General features: G+C 51.0%; 2 protein-coding genes across 5 annotated transcripts in view; both read left to right on the top strand.

The window, feature by feature from the left end:
* Positions 1 to 13,163: 13,163 nt before the first annotated feature.
* Positions 13,164 to 17,648, top strand: ARSI (arylsulfatase family member I). The gene is made up of 2 exons (XM_066273002.1): positions 13,164 to 14,017; positions 16,037 to 17,648. Exons 1-2 carry the CDS (start codon positions 13,701 to 13,703, stop codon positions 17,439 to 17,441), a joined length of 1,722 nt encoding a protein of 573 aa, XP_066129099.1. The 5' UTR covers positions 13,164 to 13,700; the 3' UTR covers positions 17,442 to 17,648.
* A 6,957-nt stretch (positions 17,649 to 24,605) lies between these two features.
* Positions 24,606 to 25,056, top strand: part of CAMK2A (calcium/calmodulin dependent protein kinase II alpha) — a 63,724-nt gene continuing 63,273 nt past the window's right edge. For all 4 annotated transcript variants that reach the window (XM_066273000.1, XM_066273001.1, XM_066272998.1 and 1 more), the window contains exon 1: positions 24,606 to 24,809. In XM_066273000.1, coding sequence (XP_066129097.1) covers positions 24,748 to 24,809 — 62 coding nt within the window. In that variant the 5' untranslated portion in view covers positions 24,606 to 24,747. The remainder of the gene's footprint in view (positions 24,810 to 25,056) is intronic.

The raw sequence follows: 25,056 nt of genomic DNA, 5'->3' as shown, positions 1-25,056 counted from the left end.
ACTAGGAACAAATCCCTATGCACACTGCACATATCTTATTTTAAAGTAAAAAAACAAAACGGGAACAAATACAATATTTAAAATAAAGAACAAGTAAATTTGAATCAACAAACCGACCAGTATTTCAATGGGAACTATGCTCCTCTCACTGACCATCAATGAAAGAGGTGCCCCTTCCAGAAGTGCGGCGGGGGCTGGATAAATGGCCTCAGGGGGCCACACGCGGCCCGCGGGCCATAGTTTGGGGACCCCTGCTACAGACGATGCTAACTCAGGGGAAAAGGACCGAAAGAATAAAAGTCAAGGGGCTTGAGTGTGGGTTCTGGCTATGGCCCTAAATTCTTGTGTGTGTTTCTGTAAGTGCCTTTCTCTCTCTCGATATCATTTTCCTCACCTAAAAAATGAAGGGGTTGGACTCTCCAATCTCTAAATTAGTGCTCTCTGATAGAACGTTCTGTAATGATAGGCAAAGTTCTATATCAATATTGTCCAATATGGTCACCGCTAGCTCTGGAAAAGTGCCCATGCTCATTTACATTAAAATGGCCATACTTAATTAGTGGCTACCGAATGGATGGTGTAGTTTAAAAATTTTTTTTTTTAGCTCTGATGTTTGATGGTTCTTTTATTAAACTAAAGTTTCCTTTTCTCCAAAGAGCACCCTGTCTCCCACCTCTTCAGGAAATGTAACTCCCCCTGACTGCAACCATGTGACTCCGTGGGGAGATGCCACTTCTTTGCAAATCCCGCCCTAGTCCCTGTTGATTGGCCAGGGCCGGCATCTGACCCAAGTGAGGCCAATCAGAGATCTTCTCTGGGACTTCTAAATTTATTGTGGTGAAATTCCCATAACCTCAAATTAACCTTTTAAAAGCAAATGAGCACTTCAATTCAATGTTGTAAAACTACTACCTCTACGTAATTCCAAAACCTTTTCATCACCTCCAAATGAAACCTCATACCTATCAAGCAGTTGCTCCCCATATCTAACTTTCCAGTTCCCCTGGCAACCACCAATGTGCATTCTGTCTCTATGGATTTACCTATTCTAGATATTTCGCGTTGATGGCATCATACAATACATGAGTTTCTGCGTCTGGCTTCTTTCACTAAGCATAATATATAGTTTTGAGATTCATCCATACTGTAGCACACATCAGTACTTCATTCCTTCGTATGGAGAACTCATACTCTATTATATGTATTTACTATGATTTGTTTATCCATTTATCTGATGAAGAACTTTAGGGTTGTTTCTACCTTTGGGTAGAAACACCGATATGTTGGAGTTCCTGTTCTCAATTCTCTTGAGTTTACAGCTAGAAGTGAAATTGCTGGGTCATATGGTAATTCTGTGTTTACCTTCTTGTTTTCTACCATGGCCGCACCATTTTATATGTCTATCAGCAATGTATGAGCTCTCTGGGTCTTTGTAACTTAGAGCAAAATAGAGTAGTTCTGAGTCTTTTCCTGGTACCCTATGTTATATTTGTTTGGAAGAATGCAAATGACCCCCCCCCCCCATAGAGGTGAAAAGGGGGAAAATGAGAAGAGCTCAAGTCATCCCTGAAGCTCAGCTCTCCCTCACCTCCTTCCTCGTGGTTACACAAGTCAGAAAACTCTCCCTTCTTGCTTAAGCTGGCAAGTTGGGTCTTTCTACCATCAGGAGTGCTGAGTTCAGGATCTTTTTTTTTTTTTTTTTTACAGAGACAGAGAGAGAGTCAGAGAGAGGGATAGATAGGGACAGACAGACAGGAACAGAGAGAGATGAGAAGCATCAATTATTAGTTTTTTGTTGCAACACCTTAGTTGTTCATTGATTGCTTTCTCATATGTGCCTTGACCATGGGCCTTCAGCAGACTGAGTAACCTCTTGCTCGAGCCAGCGACCTTGGGTCCAAGCTGGTGAGCTTTGCTCAAACCAGATGAGCCTGTGCTCAAGCTGGCGACCTCGGAATCTCGAACCTGGGTCCTCCACATCCCAGTCGATGCTCTATCCACTGTGCCACTGTCTAGTCAGTCTGAGTTCAGAATCTTGAGGGCTCAAGTGATGTGAGAGGATGCTCCAGGTAGGACCCCCTCTATATTGTGAGCCACTGAGTACCCACCAGGACCCTGCAGCTGAAACACTCTTTAGTTCCCAGGTCCTTAGCCAAGACTCCCAGACAGATCCCTAGGAAAGACTTGACTATGGCTGGTTATCTGATGAGAGAGATTAGTGGAAAGGGCAGGTGGGAGATGGGTCACAGGAGAGAAGAGGGCAGGGGTTCCCCTGAGGACACTGGAGCAGGGAAAATGCAGGGAGGGCTGGAGGCCAGGCTGGGGGGAAGGTGAGGAGGCCAAGGTGGAAAGAAAAACCCAGCAGAATTGCCAATGTTTAGATGGCCTTTCCAGGGTAATTGAGAAAGCTCATTTGGGGCCAAACATGAAGGCGATGTTCCTTCATTGGAAAAAACTTCAATTTTTTTTTCTGGGTGGGGGGAAAGGAATGGAACGTGATGGGGAAGGGCAGTTTTGGAGACAACCACTCCAATCCCTTAATTCTCTAGGATCTCAAGTCTGGGATCTGAGCCCTAGGGAGCAGAGCCCAGCCAGTTGTTTCTCTCCATAGGATCTGGGAGCACACTCAGGCACCAGGATGAGCCCCCTAGGGGGGAGAGAGGGAAGTCGTGTTGTGGACCACGAAAGAAAGTTCTGGATGGTGGAGCAGGATAAATATTTGGAGGATGAAGGCAGGTCACAGGTGCAACCTTAGGAGTACTTTTGGTAGGAAAATGATTTTGTAATCATTGTATTTAGAGAAAGTGGTAAGATAAGCCACTCTTCCCTCTTACATGGGCAATTGAACTTTTCTTAATTTCTGATTGTTAAAATGCATAAGGACTTCACACATGGATGCACGCACTGTTGTGGTACTGCCCCTGGTTTGTGGACTCAAGGCTCAGGTCTTCTGACAAATTCTACTTCACATGTGTATTTGCTGACTAGGGCTGCCTTAACCAGATGCCACAGGCTGGGTGACTAAAGCAACAGAAATGCATTGCAAACCATTTCTGGAGGCTAGAAGTCTGAGATCACTAGTGTCAGGGTCGGTTACTTTGAGGGCTACAAGGGCGGATCTGCCCCAGGTCTCTCTCCAACCTTCTGGTGCTCTGTTGACCATCTTGAGTGTTCCTTGGCTTATAGATGTGTTGCCCTGATCTCTGCCTTCATCTTTACATGGCATTTTCCCCATCTATGTGTGTATCTATGCCCAAACTTCCCCTTTTATAAGGACACCAGTCACATTGGATTAGAGCCCTCCCTAATGAGCTCTTTTTAATCTGATTACCTCTGTCAAGACCCTATTTCCAAATAAGATCACATTTTCAGGTATTGATGGGTTAGGGCTTCATTGCACATCTCTTCAGAGGGACATGATTCAACCCATTAACAACATGATATCCATCCAAAGGGGGGGAGGTTCTGGTGCATTTATAATTGACTATTGCATTACAGAGACTATTCCTAACAGGAAATAACTTCCATTTTGTTTAAGCATTTCTGAGCATCCAGTCCTCTGCTTACAGTTGTGCAGGGCTGATAATTAGAAGAATTTTTTACAGCCTAGCTTCTGGCTCCCTAGAAATCCAACCATCTCTCCTCTCCAACACTCATAGTTCTGTTGCCAGGTACCGGAGGGCAAGTTCACATCACCATGCACACTCTGAGCCTGTACCTTGTGTCATTATGCCAGGTGAGTCAGCTCAGCGGACAGCAAGACATTTCTATACCAAGACAGCTGACCTAACTATGCATGGAACATAGCCAGCCTCCAAATGCTAATGAAACTTATCCTGAATTCAACTTCCCCTTAGCCAGACCCCAAAAATGCCATGGCCATTCCAAAGCCATCTGACATGAGGAAAATATGACAGCGAGAAAGAAGGTCAGAGTGGGAAGAGTCAGTGATCTCAACCGCTTTTAATTAGAACGACTTGTGCAAATTTCACAGAAGCACATGACCATGTGAACACATTGCTAGGGCCCCTCCTGGGATTTGGAGAGGGGCCTGCGCCAAGGAGAGATCCTGACGCTTAAGTTGTACTAGTTCCATGGTCAATCTGCTTCAGGATGGTGCCTGTCTTTGTCTCAAGCTCCCCCCACCCCCGCCCCCAACATTCATTCGAGAAAAACGAATCTATCTCCTACATACCAGATCCTGTGTTAGATATGGATGAGGCAGAGACAAACAAGCAAGCTTAGTGCAAATCCAATTTCTAGACGTCATAGCCTCCCCAAGTGGCCGGGCCCTGGAGAGACTGGGCTCTCCCAGGGGTGAGTCACTGGATAAAAGAGCAAAACTAGCCCCAGCTCAGGCTGAGAAGTAGGGCCTTTCCCTTTGAGAAGTGTAGTGATTGCTCCTGGGAAAAAAAGCTTCCTTCCAGGATACTCTTGAAACTGCAGGGCCTTTATTTCTTTGTTTTGTTTTTTTAAACCTTAAAAAGTATTTTCTTTATATATTGATTTTAGAGAGAGAAGAAGGGAAAGAGAGGAAAAGAGAAACATCAATTTGCTGTTCTATTTATTTGTGCATTTATTGGTTGCTTCTTGCATGTGCTCTGACCAGGGATCGAGCCCATAATCTTGGCGTATCAGGATGACGCTCTAACCAACTTAGCTACCCAGCCAGGGCTGGAGAACCTTTACCACTCAGAGTTCCAGCCCAAAGGGGGAGGTTACCCATTAAGTCAGGAGCATGGGAGTCAAATCCCTGAAATCAGACCTTGGAGCCATGCTCCTCCCAGAAACCTTCCTGTACCTGGAGTCCTAGACCCGGAGGATTTGAGTCTCAGCCTTCAGGTCCAGCTTCTGACTTTGGCCCAGAACCTTCCTGCTTTGACTTGGGATGAGCAGATAACCACAAATGCTTAAAACATTTCCTTCCTGCCAGTGACCAAACCAGTCCCAGCTGCCTGCCTCAGCTCCTGCCCAGCCTCAGGGTCACTCTAAATCATGGAAAGACCTGAACTGTGGGGTGTTCCCCTCTCTGAGCCTCAGCCTCTTCATATGTCAAGTAGAATGACAACCGACCTTTCAACTCCAGGAGGGCTGGGCAAGTTTGTCTCCCCCCGCCCAGTCTCAGCCCAGATGAGTGGAAGGCACGTAGTAGGTGCTCAATAAGCATTTGTTGAGTGAATGAATGGAACAAAGAGATCCTTGACTTCTGTGTGGAGGAGACAGTATCCTTGTAATAGTTGTTACTCGTTCAGTGCAAGTGTCAGACACCAACGCAAACTGGCATGAGAACAAGACTGTTATCAGTTCACATCAGTAAAGTCCAGCGGTCGTTCTAGCCCTAGGATTCATGTGCTCAGTTGATATTCTGAATCTGTCTTCAGTTCTGTTCTTTGCTTTCCTGTCTGTTAGAGTGAGCCCACGCAGGTCCAGGCTTTGAGTCCAGCAGAAAAGAGACAGTTTCGTTCTCAAAAATTCAAACAGAAATCTCAGAATTGAGTCTCATTGGACAGATCTGCTTGAACTAATCGATGTGGCCAGGGACATCTGATGCTCTGATTGTCCAAGGCTGCTCCTGGGGTTGACCCACCAGTGGGGAGGAGCGGTTCTGCAAAGGAAAATCTGAGCTCTGTAACCAGAAAGGAGACGGTATTCAACTGTAAGTCTGCATTTAGGCAAATCTTTCCCCCGCTGAGCTCAATCTCTTCATATGTCATTGACGATGATGACAACACTTAACAAAAGCCCTGCCCTTCTTCACATCCTAGAGCTTTTATGAGGTCCAAATAAGACCCTGACTCATAATAATAGCTAACATTTGTTGAGGCATCACTAGGCATCTGGCCCTGGGCTAAGCAAACCCTTTACACATTTATTTTTATATTTACAACAGTTCATTACTGATGAGAAGCAGGTTATGAGCGGTTACAAGGTTTGTACACTGTCACGCAGCAAGCAAGGGTGGAGCTGGGGTTTAAAGCAGTGCCCTCAAGCATGAAGCTATATATAAACTGTAAATAATTTTACAAGCATAAGGGATTATTAGTAATGGTCTGTACTGTTAATAATAGTAATTTTTAAAAACTCTGAAAGGGAAATTCAAATAAATTCAAACAAATGTTTGTTTAGCACCTACTATGGGCTGATCACTCACCAGGGGCTCAGAAGGAGACACATAAATAACTGTGAAACAGGCAAGCTGTGATCTAATAGAGCCATAAACACGCCCCAAGGGAGTGTGGGGAGCAAGAGATTGACTCCACCTGGGAAGGGGGGGGAGAGGGGATCTGGAAAGATCTCTTAGAATTATTGGGATTTGAACTGAGCCTTAAAGATGAAAGGACTTCCACAAAGAGAGGAAAGAGAAAAATCAACTTTATAAGGAACCTGGAAGGATCTAAAGATCCAGAGTTAAGCACTTTTATGTAAAATAACTTTCATACCAGCAGGAGCTTCAAAAAGTGATTGACTAAGTGGAGCCCAGCAGTTGCCATGGGAACAGAAGCAAGCCTCAGTGCCTATCATTAGTGACTCTCCCTGGCTTCAAGCTGTCTAGCCAAGGCCAGGAAGCAGTGGGGAAGGGGGAGTGGGTTGTACTACTCCTTAGAGGAAATGTCCAGCTAGACGGCTGCCCTGGGAGGCAGGGCTGACAGGTGACAACTGGGTCTGAGAAGACAGACAGCTAGGGGAAGCCTCTGCCTTGACGGGCTTTGGGACACACAGAAGCCACTGGAAGCAGGCCCTGGGGCCTCAGGGAGGAAATGCGAAGGGCAGGGAACAGGACCGAGAGCAGGCTTGCAAAGTGGTTCTATTCCCACTTGGTGCCCAAAGAGTGGAGCAGTGGCTGGATGTCAGAGAGGAAGTGAGCCTCCCAAATCTTGTATCCGTGTCATGTCTAGGCCCACTCATTCCTTCCAGGGCCCCTGAGGACTTCCAGGCTCTTCCAGTGCACCGGAGCCAGAGCTGGCATCTAGCCACTCAAGCGCAGAGGAGAAACCGGAAGTGAAGACACCTTGACGGCTAGTTGTCTCTAACAGGAGAGCGAAAGGTTGGATATCTAACACAGCAGGCATTAGATTCCAGACCCAGGTTCAAATCCTGTCTCTGACGCTTTCTAGCTGTGTGACTTCAGGCAAATGACTTACCCTTTCTTTGCTTCTTGGTTTCTCCATCTGTAAAACACAGATGTGATAATAATTTTACCGACAGCATTGGATTGTGTGAGAATTAAGGGTCTTGCATGGTACCTGACACATAATAGATGTTCAACAAATATAAGCTTTTATATTATTATTACTTTCACATTTCAATGTGGTATCGATTCAGGGTTTTGTCCCCAGACAGAACCTACTTATAGCCTGGGCTAAAAGTCAGTTTCTCCAAATACAATAGATGACAATGACAACAGTAATAGTAGCGATGGAACCATTTACCTTCTATGTAGTCAGTGACTATTATGAAGAAGGAAGTCAAAGTTTTACCTCTGAATGCCAAGGCAAGATGCTTAAGCTTTTTACTGTAGGCAGTTGGTAGTTACTGAAAATTTTGGAGGAGAGGACTGACTTCATCAGGGGAATACAGACTTTTGTTCCTGAGGCTAAAAACTGGTAGGAATAGACTCAACGAACAATGACAATAGAATCTAAGTATAGTAACAATAATAACAATAGCTATCATTTCTCGAGAGCTTATTACACACCAGGCACCAAGCTAAGAGCTTCACATGCCTCATCTGTTGTAATTCTCACAACAACCTCACCAGGCGGGTATTATTATTCTTCTCATTTTACAAATAGGACAACTGAGAGTTTAACTCAGGTAGCTGAGTCACACAGCTAGCAAACGGCGGAGCTGGACTGGAACACAGACAATCTGGCTCCGGGGGTCTCATGTTTAACCAAGACCCTCTGACTTTCCCTGAATGTGGAAGAGACTTGGAGCCCTGGGAGGGGTGCTGGCGGGCAGCCTGTCATTCTCAGTTTTAAGAGCCTCTCCATTTTCCTTGATCTCAGCATCCCCACTCTGTGTCTGTGTGTGCGTGCGGGTATGTGTGTATAGGAAAGAGAGAAATGTCAGCTGACCAGTGAGGATGGAAACCTCTGGACATCAAAGTGGGCAGAGCCCCGGATGGATGGGCTGGAGGCAGGCCTGGCTCCTGTTAGGTTAATTCCTCCCCTGGCTGGCAGAGCCTCGGTGGGAACTTCTGAGAAGGTGGAGAACAAGTCCTTTCATATGGCCTCCCTTTGAGTTGGCCTCGAGGTGGGGCCGGGGTCGGGTGGGTGGAGGGTGGGGAGTGTGCTGGGAGGCGAGGCCGCAGTCCGGCTGGGCAAACAGATTGGGCAGTGGCTGTGAGCACAGAGCACCCATTGTGTACCCAGAGCTCTGCTTTCAATAATCTACTTGGAAGAATGTTTCATTGAGCGCCAGAGAAAGGAGCCATTGAAATGCCCGGGCCGGGGCCCCATGAAGGGTTAAGAGCAAGAGGCTGCGGTGCCCAGGCTTTGCCACTTCTGGCTCTGATGTCTGATATGGGGACCTTGACACCAAGGGGCCACTCAGTGAGACCACAGAGAGGACCAGAAGCAAGGGTCAGGGGGGGATGTGTGTCTCTCCCAGAAACGCTAACGGGGGTGCCCCAACATCAAAGAAGAAAACACTTCCTCTTAGAACTATTTTTCCCAAGTAACGTCCAGGAAGAACTGAGCCTCAGATGCCCTGCAGCTTGCCCACGGGGGAGGACAGCTCATTTGGGCAGGCGTGTCTCTACCTGGCCTTCTTACATGGACTCTGAATACCTTTGCAATACCTTCTCCATAATGTAGTCAGCATGGCTTTCTTAAACACCTCCAACCTTTCCATTAACCATTAATTCATTCTAATTATTGGTGTTCTAGTCAAGAACATGATGGGAGCTAAAATGAGAGCCAGTGGTCTCTAGACTAGGTGTCCCAGGGAACCTGTGGACTTTTCTCTGGTGGAGGTCTTTTTCAAAGAGAGAAGCTCTTTTGGAGGACTAGGCCAAACTGTTGGAAAGGGCATCAAGGTGGGCTTCCGGGCTGCACTCACCGCACTCAACGTGTTTCTCACCCAAGGGCCACTCACTCTTTCAAGATACAGAGGCTTTGGAGCTTGAAGGGCAGGGAACGTCATGCTGGCATTTGAGGGCTGCAAAGAGGAGGCAGGAAGTAGATGAGCCAGGCCTGCCCCTGGGGAGGAGCATTCTGCTGGGTTTCTGAGCCTGACCTCTAGCATCCTCATCACCGTGGTACTCACTGCAGACATTGCTGCCTCCCAAGCCTGCATCTTCAGGGAGAACGTTCTAGAACTGAAGCTGAGCTTTATACTGCGAACTCGTCATCGTAAGCACTTTTGGATGGAACACTTTAAAAACAGCCCCATGTCTTCCCCAGCTTACTGAGAGAGAGGATCCTGTACTGGATTTACACTCTGGAGGGCAACCCATAATTCACCTCTGTGCTGGGCATCGATTTGGTAATGCCTTTGGGTCTGTTCAGGTAGATATGGCTCTTTGCTCCCGCACCAAATGGCCCCAAACTTCCAGCGTTTTGGAATCCATCAGTCTGATTTTTATGTTTATTGTTTGGTTTCTACCTAATGTTTTCACTTTGAAACTGTATTGGTATCAAACAGGCAATTGCCTCATGCCACCTCCTTATAGATTCTTTCTGAATTCTTTCCTCCAATACTAGGCTGGGAAATGAAATCACAGGCCTCGTAAGTATTGTGTAGGAAGTAAGAGTCCATAGGCCTGGAGTGAGGAAAGCCTGGGAGCTTTCCTCTGAGTTAAAGGATTGAACTCTGGCATTTTTCACTGCTCAGAGGCCTTTTGTATTTCCTTTTAGGTCCTTGCTTTGGTCCAGCCTAGACAAACAGACCTCCAGAGGACAACAGCATGTGAGATCCGGACATAAGATCTTTGCCAAGATCAGTGAAGTCAGAAGGAAATAATATCTGTACTAAGATAATTTTAGTTCAAAGGTGGTCAAATATACGCGCGCGCACACACATACACACACACACACACACCATGCATAGCAATGAAAGATGAAGCCACAAAACAGCCTCACCCAGTTTTTCACTTTTATATGTCTGTGTCCTAAAAAGTTTTCTGAGAATTGATAATTAGAATCATAACCTTTTCAAGTTGGAAAGAGCTTTTAAAGTCCTTGAGTTCTGTTCTGCATTTTAGTTCAAGAATCTTTCCTGTTGCCTCTGGACAGATGGTCACTTTATCCCCTTCTTGCATGATTCCAGTAAGGAGGAGCTCAGTGCTTTCTGACGTCTGATTTCATCAATGGAAATTTCTGACAGGAAGTAACCATACTGTACCCCTCCCACAGCTGTCTGCATTTCATGGGCAGATGTTAGGTTTTTCCCTCTCTTTCAATGCGGCTATCTTTTGGGGGTAAGGGGTGAGTGCTTACCTGTGTGAATGGGTGGACAGATCTTACCTGTACTGGGTGGATATTCCTGCTGTCAGTGACCTTGCATGCAGGTAGGTCTTGAGATGGAAACTGCAAAAGCTAGCTTCGTTTTCTCTGAGTCTTACTTCTTGGGCCTGACACTGATATATCTTGGAGTTCTTGAGAGTCTACTTGGGTGGGAGTAGGGCCGATGGACATTGTCCTAGGACAGAAGGCAGGTAGACATCCTGTAGAGGACACAAAGGAAGATGACTGAGTCACACCTTGAAAGCATTATGACCTAAATTCACATTATTCTTTGTGGTTGTTTCCCCCTTGTCAACCCTGAGCCTTTGGAAAGGTCTACTTTAAAAGCTTCAGCATGTCCCCATTGTGTAATGACATTAAGAGAAGTTGAGGATCAGTATTTATTTCCCTAGAACATAAGAAAGGGAAATGGTGCCCTCTGAGGTTATTCTGGGGTTGGAAGATTACCAAGGGACCCTTAAAAGAAATGTGAATATTGGAGAACAGGAGTCAGTCCTGAGAGCTCCACCCACTCTTCCCCACATGGTGATTCATCCATCACTGTCATCCTTTTATTAAGCAAGCTGCCAGATTTCTAACAAAAGTAATACCTTAAATTGGCCTGAAATCAGTTCTCCACTCACTTTCACTCACGGGACTTAGTCTTCTCTTTCAGAACCACAAAGAACAATCATGAAAACTGCTCACATTCATTGAGTGTTTATTATGTGCCAGGCAGTTTACTGAGCACTATATTGTATCTCATTTATATTATGATTCCATTTTACAGGTGGAGGAATTGAGGCTGATGGAGGTAAAATAATTTGTCCAAGGCCTGACCCCAAATAAGGGGCAAGATTTGAATTCAAGCAGCCTGATGTCAGAGCCCACAGTTGAGAAAGAATTCTCAGAAATTCTGCTTGTCTTGTCCCCGTGACAACCTTAGATCTGCAGCTTGTGATAACCTTGAGATCTGCAGCTTGTGAGCCTTGTAGACCTTTTTTTCTTTCAGGCTAAATCCCCCTCCCACTCCCTCCGCCATCTCCCTTGCCATTTATCCTGTGTTGTTTCTCCAGTTTTTCCTGACCAAGGTCTGGGACAATGCAAAGAATGTAAAACTCAAGTCCATCTGACCTCCCTGTAACTTGTCCCACTTTGACCCCCAGGGTAGCGGCTACTAAAGCACCGTTTTAGCAGCCTTCCCCTCAGGAGGCTGTGTTTTTCTTGTCTGTCCTCAACATTTCTTCTGCCAGAACAACAGGCTCCGTATTCCCTTTTGATAAATCTGGTCACCCTAAATATGGGGCTTTGAGCGAACTGGAGCAGCGGCCCCACGCAGCCCTCATTTCCAAATGCAGATAGACTCCGGCTGCTATTTTGGAGGTCTGGTGTCTTTCCCCACACACACTGGTTTTCAAGGAAGTGGGAAGGGATCGCGACAGAATGCTGGCAGGGGAAAGGCGCTGGGAGAGAAGACACACCTGGACAGTCTTTGTTTCCCAAGTTCACAAAACACTGGCTTCGGAGAGGCTGTGAAAAAAGAGGGCCACATGAAATTAGGAAATACAGCTTCACCAGCCTCCCTCTTGGAGATTAGCATATTAAACATTTGAAGTCCTGGTAGTAAAAAAAAAAAAACCCAAAAAACAAGAAACAAAAAACCTAACTGGTTCTGTTTAACGCAGTTCTCTCAATTTAAAAATGCAGTCTAGTAAAAATTTGGAAAACAGTGCAGAAGTTGCAAAGGGGCACCCAACGGCCTATAACAGTTCTTAGATAGGTTTGATTTGGCTGGCATAGTGTTTCAATTTTGCTTTACATTAGTTACTAGCACTTAACGGCTGGAATATGTCTCATAATAGACTACATTTGGGTTATCTTAAAAAAAATCAGAAGATTCAGCCAATTCTTCCACTGCCTTCCTCTGGCAACATGTGGGCCCCCTCCTTTACACATGTATGATCTTTGCCTGGCCCAGGAGTCCCCAAAGCTTGCTTTCCGGGCAGGGGAGATTTTCTTGGGGGAGAGTTGGCCTGGATGACCCTTGAGGTCCATCCATCCATTCACCCATGCATGTTACATGTACCGTGAGCTTCTAGATCCTGTGACTACAAGCTGTGTGTGCCAGCCCCTGCTCCGAGGAGTTCTAGGGCTGGCATTCTACGATTCCAGTTGTGAAATGCAGAATGGGTTGGGGGTAGGGGAAGGGGTGGGGAGAGGGAAGCTGGCAAGGCCAGAACCTAGTTTCCTGATTTCCAGCCCCTGGTGCTTGCAAAGTCGTCTCCTATTCTACATTGCTCTCTCTGTTGCCACTCAAACAGCGGCTGTGATTCCCAGAGAAGAAGCCACTAAATTGTTCTGTGACTTAGACAAGTTCCCACCAATCTCAGGGCCTCAGTTTCTCTCACTACAGATGACCGGGTTGGAACAGAAAATCATGGGCGTCCATTCCAGGGCTGGCATTCGGAGATACTAAGACTCCATAATCGAGGAATGCCTGAACGGGCCATTCCGGAGCTGTTCCATCGAATTCCAAATAGCCCCCTCCCTCCTTTCCCCTGTCCCCGGCCAGGGCGGGAGCTGGAGCCAGAGGGCCGAGCGGGTCTGGGCTTCCTGCCCGGGGGCGGAGCCGCCTCCCGGCGTCCCGCCCCTCCACCTGGGGCTCGGCCCCGGCAGATGTTACAACTTTTTCGCATTTTCTCCCGCGGTGTCAACCCCGGACTCGCCCAACCTGTGCCTCCCTCCCCTTCCCTGCTGGGGTCCTGCCCACCTCCCGACGGGGAGGCCGACTGTTCTCAAGATTCCGGGCGGGGCGAGAGGCCGGGCCTGGGGCTGGAGGGTCGGGGGGGGAGGAGAAAGGGAAGGCAGAAGCGAGAGAAATTAGGAGGCGGGAGAAATCGAGGGCTAGAAGGAAGAAGAGAGTCCGAGGATGGTGGAGAGCACTTTTTGGAAGTCACCACTCCGCGTCTCAGGCTGGCCCGGCTGAGCTAGGGGAAAGGGAGCGAGGGCGGCCAGAGGCAGCTGGGTGCCGGCCTGACCTCAGCAGAGCGTCCCGCTGCGGCCGCGCAGGTCTGGCCTCGCCGCCCCGTCCCGTGTCCGCACCTTTCGCCGGGCCCTCCCCCCAGTCGCTGAGCGCTCTCACAGAGTCCAGGCCGGCCGGCTGGCCGGCCGGTGTGCGTGAGGACCGTGCGCCCTGGGCGCGCACGGCGGTGAGGCCCCGGGAGCCCTACGCGCCAGGACGCGCGGTCCGGCATGGCCATGCACGCCCTCACCGGCTTCTCGCTAGTTAGCCTGCTCAGCTTTGGCTACCTGTCCTGGGACTGGGCCAGGCCAAGCCTGGTGGCCGACGGGCCGGGAGAGGCCAGCGAACAGCCATCCGTCGCTCCACCCCAGCCTCCCCACATTATCTTCATCCTTACCGACGATCAGGGCTACCACGACGTGGGCTACCATGGCTCAGATATCGAGACCCCTACGCTGGACCGGCTGGCTGCCGAGGGTGTCAAGTTGGAGAATTATTATATCCAGCCCATCTGCACGCCTTCACGGAGCCAACTTCTCACCGGCAGGTAGGCATGGCCCAGGCAGCTGTGGTTGGCCGTCCAAGCCCCAAATAAACCTAGTGGTAGATTTCCCCTGCATTTACAGTTGCCCCTCTGGGACCTGGGAAACCAGGACTCTGGGCTAATTCTGTCTCCAGTTGCCTGTGTGATCAATAGTAAATCCTTTGCCCTCTCTGGGCCTCAGTTTCCCTGCACACAGAAAGGGTTAGGTCACCTTTGTGGTTTTCTTCTTCTGTTGTTCTGGGACACTCACACTCCACACTATGTAAAAGAGACACCTGGTCATCCCTTTGTTAAAGGAACCTCTGACTCTTAGGTTTGAATGGTGCTTTTATTTACACAATCCGAGGCCCTGAACAAATTACTTAATATCTCTGAGCCTCAATTTTCCTGTCCATAATATGGGCTGAAGAACAGTTTTTATCTTGAGAAACCATGATAAGGATGGAACGAATTTCTTGTAATCTGCTTGGCTCTCAATAAATGGCAGCCTCTGTGTCACTGGAGGGATTGGGGTCCCCAGGCTGTTTGATGACTACATTGGGAAGAAACCAAAGAACTGAGAGATGGAGGTGGAAAGACACACACAGGATGTCATGACCTAAGTAGCCTTGGGCTAGTTACTTCACTTCTCCAAACCTCTGTTTTTTCATCTGTGAAAGCCTCCCAAGTTGGCTGGGTGTCCCAAGGAGACATGCGGCTTTCTCGTAAGGAGTTGTCCACAGGCAAGGTGGCAGGATTACAGGATTAAAAGAGCAGGGAAACAGGAGATGGGGGTGTGGAAAGCAAGTTCTGGCCACTTAGGAGAAAATCCTTTGGCAAGGCTGAAGCTAATCCTCCTTGGAAGGGGTCCAAGGCCTGCTTTCTCCCAAGTTCCACTCAAAAGTCACTAGTGTGATCTCAGGAGCCAGAGCCGTAATCTCCCTGATTCCTGGATGGGAGAAACTGAGGCGTGGAGCCAGGCAGGGTTCAATTCATTCATGCCTGTACTCAACCTCGGAGTCTGTACAGAGAGCTGAGAGGCCAGGCATTTGGCAGGGGTCCTGGAGCTGGGAGTCAAATAGCTGCTTTCTCTTCCTTCAACCTGCACTCAGCGTTTAGATCCAGGAATAGGGAGAGAGAACAGGAGAAAGAGGCAGAGGGGCCACAGTGTGTGTTGTAGGTGACAGTGGTGGTAAAGACCAAATGGTGACTAACTTCCAGAAGAGGGAGGAAGAATCTGCGTTCCCGGGAGTTATGCACAAGTTAGCATTTCTGTCCCAAGAGGTGACTTTTGGTTTAAGCTGAGGAATGAGCAGCCAGCAGGGCAGCGTTCCAGCCCCCTGATCCATGAAGTTAGCTGAGCGTGGCTGGGCAACGCCTGCCCTCCGCCCCCCGCAGCTGGCTCCATCTGACTGATGCTGACGACTCTCATTAGTGTTTGTTAATAAATCCAGGCGTGTTTGGTGAAGCTGGAGAGAGCCAAAGTTTCTCATGTTACTCACTTGCACACGGGCTTTAGGGACTCTGAGCCGGCCCACCCACTTGACACAACAGTACTCCATGTTGCTCAGCCCCTAGAAAGAGAGGCTTGACCCTGACTCAGGGTCCTAGAGTACTTCTTGTATCAAATCTAATCATCCATTAGCTTGACTGAGGTCTGCAGAGGGTGCATCACTGACAAACTTTGAGCGTGAGTTGTGTAGACCTGGGTTTAAAGCTCAGCTCCACTGTTGGCCAGCTGTCTTAATGTGGGCCCGTGGCTGCACTTTTGGGAGCTTCTGTAGAATGAAGGTAATAATAGCTTTCCCTGTAGGTTTTTTTTTATGAGGATTAAGTGTAATAATGTATGTGGCATATCGTATTAAAAATAACAGTAGTAGCTAATGGTAGCTAACAATAATAACAGCTATATACCTGCTGGTTACTATTACTATGTATGCTGGTAATGCTGAGCCCACTTCAGGGTGAGTATCGGGGGTGGTTGGCCAGGGCAATGGTTTGTAGCTCACTTGTGCCTTCTGTGCCCTCCGCTCTTCTCACCAGGTACCAGATCCATACAGGACTTCAGCACTCCATCATCCGCCCTCGGCAGCCCAACTGCCTGCCCCTGGACCAGGTGACACTGCCCCAGAAGCTGCAGGAGGCAGGTTACTCTACCCATATGGTAGGCAAGTGGCACCTGGGCTTCTACCGGAAGGAGTGCCTGCCCACCCGCCGGGGCTTTGACACCTTCCTGGGCTCGCTCACGGGCAATGTGGACTACTACACCTATGACAACTGCGATGGCCCTGGGGTGTGTGGCTTTGACCTGCATGAGGGTGAGAGTGTGGCCTGGGGGCTCAGCGGCCAGTACTCCACCATGCTGTATGCCCAGCGCGTCAGCCACATCCTAGCCAGCCACAGCCCCCGGCAGCCCCTCTTCCTCTACGTCGCCTTCCAGGCAGTACACACGCCTTTGCAGTCCCCTCGTGAGTACTTGTACCGCTACCGCACCATGGGCAATGTGGCCCGGCGGAAGTACGCAGCCATGGTGACCTGCATGGATGAGGCTGTGCGCAATATCACTTGGGCCCTTAAGCGCTATGGTTTCTATAACAACAGTGTCATCATCTTCTCCAGTGACAATGGTGGCCAGACTTTCTCGGGGGGCAGCAACTGGCCGCTGCGAGGACGTAAGGGCACGTACTGGGAAGGTGGCGTGCGGGGCCTGGGCTTCGTCCACAGCCCCCTGCTTAAGCGAAAGCGACGGACCAGCCGGGAGCTGGTGCACATTACTGACTGGTACCCGACCCTGGTGGGTCTGGCAGGTGGCACTGCCTCTGCGGCTGATGGGCTGGACGGCTATGATGTGTGGCCAGCCATCAGTGAGGGCCGGGCCTCGCCACGCACAGAGATCCTGCACAACATTGACCCGCTCTACAACCATGCCCGGCACGGCTCCCTCGAGGGTGGCTTCGGCATCTGGAACACTGCGGTGCAGGCTGCCATCCGTGTGGGCGAGTGGAAGTTGCTGACGGGGGACCCTGGCTACGGTGACTGGATCCCGCCGCAGACGCTGGCTGCCTTCCCCGGTAGCTGGTGGAACCTGGAACGGATGTCCAGTGCCCGCCAGGCTGTGTGGCTCTTCAACATCAGTGCTGACCCCTATGAACGGGAGGACCTAGCTGGCCAGCGGCCCGATGTGGTCCGTGCCCTGCTGGCCCGCCTGGTGGACTATAACCGCACAGCCATCCCTGTGCGTTACCCGGCCGAGAATCCCCGGGCCCATCCTGACTTTAATGGGGGTGCTTGGGGGCCCTGGGCCAGTGATGAGGAAGAAGAGGAGGAGGAGGAGGAAGCCAGGTCTCGAACCTTCTCCCGGGGGCGCCGCAAGAAAAAATGCAAGATTTGCAAACTGCGATCTTTTTTCCGTAAACTCAACACCAGACTGATGTCCCACCGGATCTGATTAGGGGGGAGGATCTGATTAGAATCTTTGTCCTCCTAAATGTATTCCCCCACTCAAGCCTGGTCCTGCTCCTCCCCAGGGAGGGGCCTGAGGTCACATCACCGTCTGCAGAGTGTACAGCCCCTCAGTTGAAGGGTGGGGAACTTGGCTTGGGGGTGTGGGTAGAATAAACTAGACTGGGATGCCTGGATCCCAGTCCTGTGTCTCCTTTGACTTACTCTGTGATCTCAGGTGGCCTACACAAGCTCTCTGGGCCTTACTTTTCTATCTGTGAAATGAGCTTTACTGCCGTTGTGTCTCTGTGGTGTGGACCTGGTATTTGGTGCCAGGGTCCTGGAGTTCCCGGGACCTCACCCCCTCCCAGCTCATTTAAGGTCTTGTCCTTGAACCCCGACCTCTGCAGTACTGCTTGGGTAAGGGGCCACATGGAGGCAAATCCAAGCCTGGACTCCAGCCAAGGCCTGGCCATCTGGCCACTCTCCAAAGAGATCCCAAGGACTGTCGGCAGAGATCCAGGGAGCTGATCATCCTGGTTCTTCACATGGCCTGGGCCAGTTCTGGGGCCGGAACTGGTGGTCGGGCTGTGGTAGAGAGCTCTCCTTCCTGTCCCCAGCACCCAGAAGAATTGGCCTGGCTGCAGGACCAAGAGTGGTGGAAACAGCTATGAAAAGAGCCCCTTAACCAACAGTCAGGACATCCGGGCTCTGCTTTGACCTTGGGCCCAGTCCTTCCCCTCTGGGCCTCGATTTTCCCACCTGCAAACAGGGAGGCTAGCCCTGCCTCTGCCTACCTCGCAAGGCTGCGGAGTACTAGCCAGGCTCGTGGTTGTGGAGGAGCCCATGAACTTGATTAAAATGCAGTAACACAGAAGCAAGGGCTGTAGTGCTGTCTGTGAGCACATGTGGGTGTGTGCACGTGCGTCCTGGGGCAGGTGGGAGCTCACCACTGGCCAAGCGAACGGGCGAGGAGGTGGGCAGCCTGGCCTGGAGGTGGGATGCGTGGTGGGAGGAGGGGCGTGGGGGTTTCAGAGCTTCCCTGCCGCATAGCGTGCCTCCATCCGCACACTGCGTTCTGCATCTCTCCCTTCAGGTTCCAGTCGGCGCAGCGTGTGTAGGCGAAAGCCCTGCTGTGAATTTTGAAAATAGTTATTTTTGTCCCTGGCAAAGGAGGCCTGTTAGGACTCGTCAGCTTGTGGATGAGCAGGATGGGTGGGGTGGGCTGGGGTGAGCGGTGCAGTGGAGGGGGTTTGGGTATTAGTTAAGAGCTAATACCCAGAGGTGGCTCAGCCCAGGAGTGAGGCTTTGTCCTGGGGCTGCAGAGCAGGGGTGACCTCTCATGCCCTGGCCCCTTTCTCCCAACCCTGGGCACCAACTGGAACCTTTCTCTAGCATGATAATGCCAGGGCTATGGAGAGCAGGGACAGGTCTGACTGAGGCCTCTGATTCCAGACAGCCACAGTGATTCTGCCTCCTCAGGAGGGAGACTTGGAGGAAGTCACCCAATGGCACAGTGTCCCAGGCCCAGTGTATCCCAAGGAGGGGTTGTCCACAGTCTGCCCACAGTCTGCTGGGGGCATGTCCCTGCTGTGGGGGCTGGGCCCTTTCAGAGTGATGGAGCCAGGGCTCCCCTGCATCTCTGGTTTGCACAAGTTGAGCCCCGCTCGAGGTGGCCCAGCCTTCAGCCTGATCCCTGCTTCTCTTCCTGGGCCTCTGCCCTTTGGAGCCACAAGTACAGAACTATAAAAGGTCCTTTTGACTCTTTCCTGCACACCAACGCCCATCTCTTTAGCCAATCTGGCTCCAAAGGGGGAGCCCAGCTGGGGTTGGGGGCTAGCTTTCGGTCCTGATTTCCCAAAGAGGCTCAGTCTAATCTCCAACCCAGCCTAGAGTTCACCTGGCTGAGTCCTGCCTATCCCAGAACCCAGCAAATAGCCCGGAAGCTCCTCTCAAGCTTCAGCCTGTGATCTGGTCCACAGCCCAGCAGTGCCCAAGCCTGCCTAACCAGCGTGCTGGCAACTGGCTCTGACCTGGGATGGGTGAAGAGCTTGAGATGAGGAGTGAACGGGACTCAGGTATTGTGACAAGAGGCTCAGCTTGCTTGCTGTGGCTTCTGCTCTGCCCAGCAATCAGCATGGCTCCTGTTGCCCCCCCCCCCAATCTGGCCTTTCATGGCCCCTTCATTCCCCCCAGCCAGGGCACCTGGGTCTATATTCTGTGTCAGGCCTTTGGTACCTGGCAGATTCTTGCATCACCTGTGGTGGGGCGGGATGGCAGGGAGGCAGACCAGAGGCAGCTCTGGCCCTTTGGGTAACTGATCTGGGGGAGTGGAGCCCAGAGAGCCAGACAAGCCCCCTTCCTCTTTGGCTAGACCAGACGGCAGCAGATCTGCCAGACTGATGGGTCTGAGCCAGAGGCGGCCCTATTGGTCTGGGCCCTACCTATGGAATCCTGAGCAATGGATGACCATTCTCCTAGGAGCCAGGAGAGAGCCTAAATCTGGTTAGAGGGGTTGGAGCCCAGCCCCGGGCCTAGGCACCACTTACTCCTCTCTTGGTGCTTGCCAGCCACCTTGGGACCCAGGCAAGCAGCCCTGCAAGCTCAGAACGGGGCAAGGCAGAGCAGGGTAAAGGAAGGAGCCCCGTTCTGGGAGTCAGGTTTCAGATTGGGGTCTTGACTCTGCCCTGACTCTTGTGACTGCGGGAGGGCAGTGTCCTCTCTCTGGGACTCGGTCCCCCATCTGTAGGGGGCATGGGCTCCCTCAGGGCCCTTCCAGCCCTAGTGGAGGTCAAAGAACACTGAGCAGGGTGTGAAGTCACACAAACCCTAGATGGGTGGGTCACGTCACATCTCTGCCAAACGGGCAATGACTGTACCTGTCTCATGGACATCCATTGTGAGGTATAAGTAGTGTGATATGTCAAGCGCTTAGCACAGGGCCTGGCTCTAAAGTGGAAAGAACTTTTTCCTGTTCTTGGAGTCTGTGAAGGAACATCTTGTCCCCATATTTCTCAGGAGGAAGTGAAGGCTCCTGTGGGAAAAAGATGTGCCATGAGCACTCACAGCCAATGGGAGGACTTGAACTTGGGTCCTCTAACTGCAGGTTGTGCTGTGCAGACATTGGCCCAACAGCTCTTGTCCTCTATCCCTTGGCTTTCTGTTTCCCCCTCCCCTGCAAGGAATGCTTCCTAGGTGGGACACCTCAGGGGACAGTGCTGCTCCCTGAGCCCTGACTTCTCTCCCTTCTGAGTACAGACCTGGCATTACTTATTGCAAGGAGTTAACCAGATCACCCTCTGCTTAGACCCTCTGCAGGATCACTTTTCTCTTGGCCCACTTTCCACTGATCCTGCCCCTACGCTCGCTGCCCTTAGTGGGACAGGTCTCGTGGGGACCACTCGGATGGCGTGTTTTCTGTGGTTGCTGCCTGAGCCCCGCAGGACCCCGAGGTATTGATACTTGGGCATGTGCACGTAAGCATGTGTGTGGGCTGTGGGTGGTGGGACCTGAGTCGGCTGTCACGATGCTACTGGGGCTCTAATCTCCCCCCAATCCCTACCCTGGCCCAGGAATTTGGCCCTGGTCCCCACTTGTCCCTTCCCGTCTATAAAAGATACAGCCTGAATTCATGTTCATGTTCCCCATCCTAGCATGCCGGAGCTGTGCTTAGCGACCTGCAGGGCTCCCACCCCTGGCCACCAGCCCCTGGCACGCAATCCTGCTCTTGAGTACCACACACATATTGCAGATGGGGGCACACGTGCTGACTCGCATGCCTGCCATGGCCCTGGGAAGTGGGGAGTCTGGTAAGAACAGACCCCCCTGATGCAATCATCAGCTCATTCTCTCAGCGCCCTGGAGGCAGGGCTGGCTCCTCACTGCCCGCCACTCCTGGGCACAGCTGCCAGCCTCGCGGACACAGGGGAGGCAGTGAATTAGCAGTGCGTCCTCAGCAGGGTGGCAGTTACACTCTGGATAGGGTTGCTGATCCAAGGCAGTGCCCACACCCCTGTGCTAGGCTCTCAAAGTTTCAGAGGGTGTGTGTGTGTGTGTGTGTGTGTGTGTGTGTGTGTGTGTGTAAGAAAGAGTTGCCAAGGAGACCTTTTTCTCTTCTCCCTCCTCTTCCTCTGTCCCCCTCCTCTCCAGCCATCTCTGCACCATCAGGATCCCGCAGCCTGGGTCCTGCCCATTCCCCAGGACCTTGTGCACAGGGTCCGGCCGGCACTGGGAGGAAGAGAAGAGTGATGGAGGCCGATAGGAAGGTAGAAACAAGAAAGGAGGGAAAAGGAATGGGAAGGAAGATAGGGAGCACTGAGGCAGAGGACTCAGGGGAGGAAAGGGAGAAAATGGGCGAAAGGTAGAAAAGAAAGGAGAGCTGAAGAGAGAGATGGAAGTGGGGAAGAACAGAGAGATATGGGGACAGCAGTAATAGGATGGAGTGGGGCTGGACTGGCCCTGCCCCCTGAGGCCGCATAGGCCACTTCCGTGTGAGAGTGAGAGTGAAAGCTGGTCATCTATGCCTCCTTTGAGCCACTGCTGGCTTTTCCTGTGGTGATGCCAGGACCTCCCCTGCCGCCATGTGCTCTGCTCTCTTCTGAACATGCTCCATTTCATGGGGGGAGGCGAGGAGGAGGAAATAGGATGGTCAGGCTAGCACCAAGCCAAGCTATCACCTCCTTTGTTCAGAACATTAGATTCCCATTGATACAACCTCATGCCTTGTGACTCCTCTCCTTCTAGCCCCAGTCCTTGGTTGTACAGGAATTTCTGCCAACTAAGCCTGGGCAAGGCTGCTGTTGAAATCATGAGCTCAGCTCCAGTGGGGACTCGGAGAACAACACCACAAAGTGTTGAAGACGGTGTGAGCTCCCATGGTGCAGAGAGAGCAATGTGGAGAGGAAGGTCTTTTGAGTCCCTCAATAATATTAATTCCTATCTGTTGAGCATAGTGTCCGCCACTGTGCTCAGCTCATTTAACCCATAGAACAGCCCTGGATGTAGGGAATATTTTTAACTCTACTTTACAGAAAAGGAAACTGAGACACAGAGAAGTTAGAATACTTGTCCAAAATCACACAGCCTGTAGGTCGTGGAGTCGCTCTAACCACTGCATACTCTCCCCTCTCCTGGGTAATAACTGGGTGCCCTTATATTACTCATGTATGAAAGCTTATTTCCTGCTGGAAACCAGCTAAAAGGTCTGGGGCAAGGAGATGGTGGTGCAGCCCTTCCCCCACTCCTTACTTACATATCTAGCCTCTAGTGGTGTTCTGCGCCCTGCCCGCTGCCCACCGGCTGTGAGCCCAGAGTACAAGCTTCTCTTCTTTGCCTCTGAATTGCAACGTTGGCGGCAGAAGCAGGAAGCATATTGTGCACAGAAACAAAACTGAGTGGTTTTTCCTTTTTCTGAAGGTGGTAATGGTGCAATTAGTGGCTAAGCCATTACCCCTCCTCCCTTGCTCTCCTCCCCTCCTTCCCCTCTGTCTCCCTCCCGTTTCTCTTCTGGGAAGAAGAGGTTGTATCAGAGAGCCAACCCCATTGTTCCCACCCTTGACTTCCAGGAAAAGGGGTAGAATTTGGGGGAAGGGGTACCTGATGTCTCTAGGGGCCCCGGGACCTAGGGATGTGAGTCGGGGACATGCTGGGGTTGAGGATTTCCAGCAAGCAGACACCTGTCTAGCAAACGAGGTGACCAGTAAGGTAATTTGGAGGTTCCGAGGGGGTGGGCTAGAAACCCAGAGGGTTTGGATCTCATTATTCAACCTGTGCTCATTGTGGGCAAATGCTGGCATGAGACCTCAGCCTGGCGGGCTGTGAAATGGACCTGAGTGGAGGGGGAGAGTGTGAAAGGTCTGAGATTCTAAGTTCAAGCCGGGGTGATGCAGGTGGCCACAGTCCTGCTTTAGACCTTCTTTTTTCTCTTCTAGATATTAAATAGAGGCTTCCACAGCCATTAGTCCACTCCATTTTCAAAGCCTTCTTCTGCAGTGGCAGCTTTGTTCTGTTTTGTAGAAAAGGAGCTGGAAGCTCAGAGAGTGGCAGTGACTTTCCCAGGGTCACACAGCCACTAAATGTTGGAGCTGAAATTGAACTCAAATCTCTAAGCTCCAGTCTTCTTCCTTCTTAACCTCCCCCCTCCTGGGTTTTGGGGTGAAGTTTTGGGGCTACAGGTATGGTGACTGTCTTGAAGAGTTAGAGTTTTCAGGAAAAGTGCCCATAAAACTTGGGAATGAGAGTTTCAGGGCAGGTCCACGGCCACTTCCCTCCATGCCCGGCCCTACTCCCTTCCCCACTGCCTCCTCCACCTCTTTCATCTTGACTTGAAGCACAGGCAGAAACTGGGACATGCGCCCCAGGAGACCAGGTGTTCTTCGTCCCTCTGAGGGCATGGGGTGGAGGAGAGGTTAGAGGGGACCGACTTTTATAGCTCTGAGAGGTAGGGATGAGCAGGATCTAAGGTTGTTCCTTTCAGAATGCTGGTGTCTTTTCTCCACTTTTTCCCTAAGCTAGCATGCCAGTGTGATGGACACAGTGGCAAAGAGCAGAGAGAGCAACAGCAAAATAAGAGAGAGGCAGAAGCAAAAGAGAAAAAAATACAAAGAGGAGCAGGGGGACAGATTACAGTGAGGGAGAGAGATCCCAATGAATTAGCCATCATTTCCCTATAAACCTTAGAATCTGGCTGTTGCCAGGGCAACGGGGCAATACCTGTCTCTCCAGAGGAGCTGAAGTTGCCAGGGTAACTGCATCCTGTCTTTCTTGGGGACCATCTTGGAATGTGGCACCCACCGTTACCATGGCAACTGCCTTTTTGCCCCACTTAATCCCATCTGAGGGACCCACAGTTGGAGGTGGGGGAGGTGGAAATTGAGCAGACCACCTGTGGACTAAGTTTGTTCTCCCCCTCCTACAGCCTGTCCCCTGGTGCTACCACCCTGGGGGTGCTTAGTTCACCTGCCCCCCACCCCCAGGCCCACACATGCCTGCAGTATTGTGTGTGGTCGCCAGGGCGTCCTGGAGCAGGTTTTGCAGTGGAAGGCAGGCAGGTGTTGGGAGGCAGTTACCAGGGCAACGGGAACAGGGCGTTTCTGAGGTGGTTGCCATGGGGACCTGGATGCTGACGAAGGCTCGCGAGGCTGTGAGCAGCCACAGTGCCCTGCTCAGAAGCCCGGGGCTCGCCAGTCAAGCCGGCTCGAGGTTCTCACTCGGCAGCGCGGGCAGGCGAGTGGCCCCTGGTTCCGGGAGCAGAACAGCAGAGCCCCAGCCCTGGTCCTCCAGCCCCGAGCCTCGCCTGCCTGCACAGCACCAGGATGGCCACCATCACCTGCACCCGCTTCACAGAAGAGTACCAGCTCTTCGAGGAATTGGGAAAGTGAGTCACATGTTAGAGGGTACTGGAGGGCGCAGAGGGTCAGTGTCATGGGCAGGGGTGTGCACCTGCCATGTTTTCTGTGTTCACACGGGAAGGAAGGCTGTATGTGGTTAGGGGCACTTGCATGTGCAGAGTGCCAAGAACTGGCATGAGCATGTTTGTGGGTATACAGATAAGCCAAGGCCAGCTGGGCAAGTGTGTGTATAGGGGTAAAGGGTTGATGGTACACGCCAATGAGTGCACACAC

Source organism: Saccopteryx bilineata, chromosome 4, assembly GCF_036850765.1.
Source record: "Saccopteryx bilineata isolate mSacBil1 chromosome 4, mSacBil1_pri_phased_curated, whole genome shotgun sequence".
Classification (NCBI taxonomy): domain Eukaryota; kingdom Metazoa; phylum Chordata; class Mammalia; order Chiroptera; family Emballonuridae; genus Saccopteryx; species Saccopteryx bilineata.
This window is presented reverse-complemented; position numbering and strand designations above follow the sequence as displayed.

What these genes read in the sequence shown, in the direction of transcription:
- ARSI (XM_066273002.1), top strand. Translation starts at nt 13,701, where the DNA reads ATGGCCATGCACGCCCTCACCGGCTTCTCGCTAGTTAGCCTGCTCAGC. An exon ending in AGCCAACTTCTCACCGGCAG is followed by an intron (nt 14,018 to 16,036) that starts GTAGGCATGGCC and finishes TCTTCTCACCAG; the next exon opens with GTACCAGATCCATACAGGAC.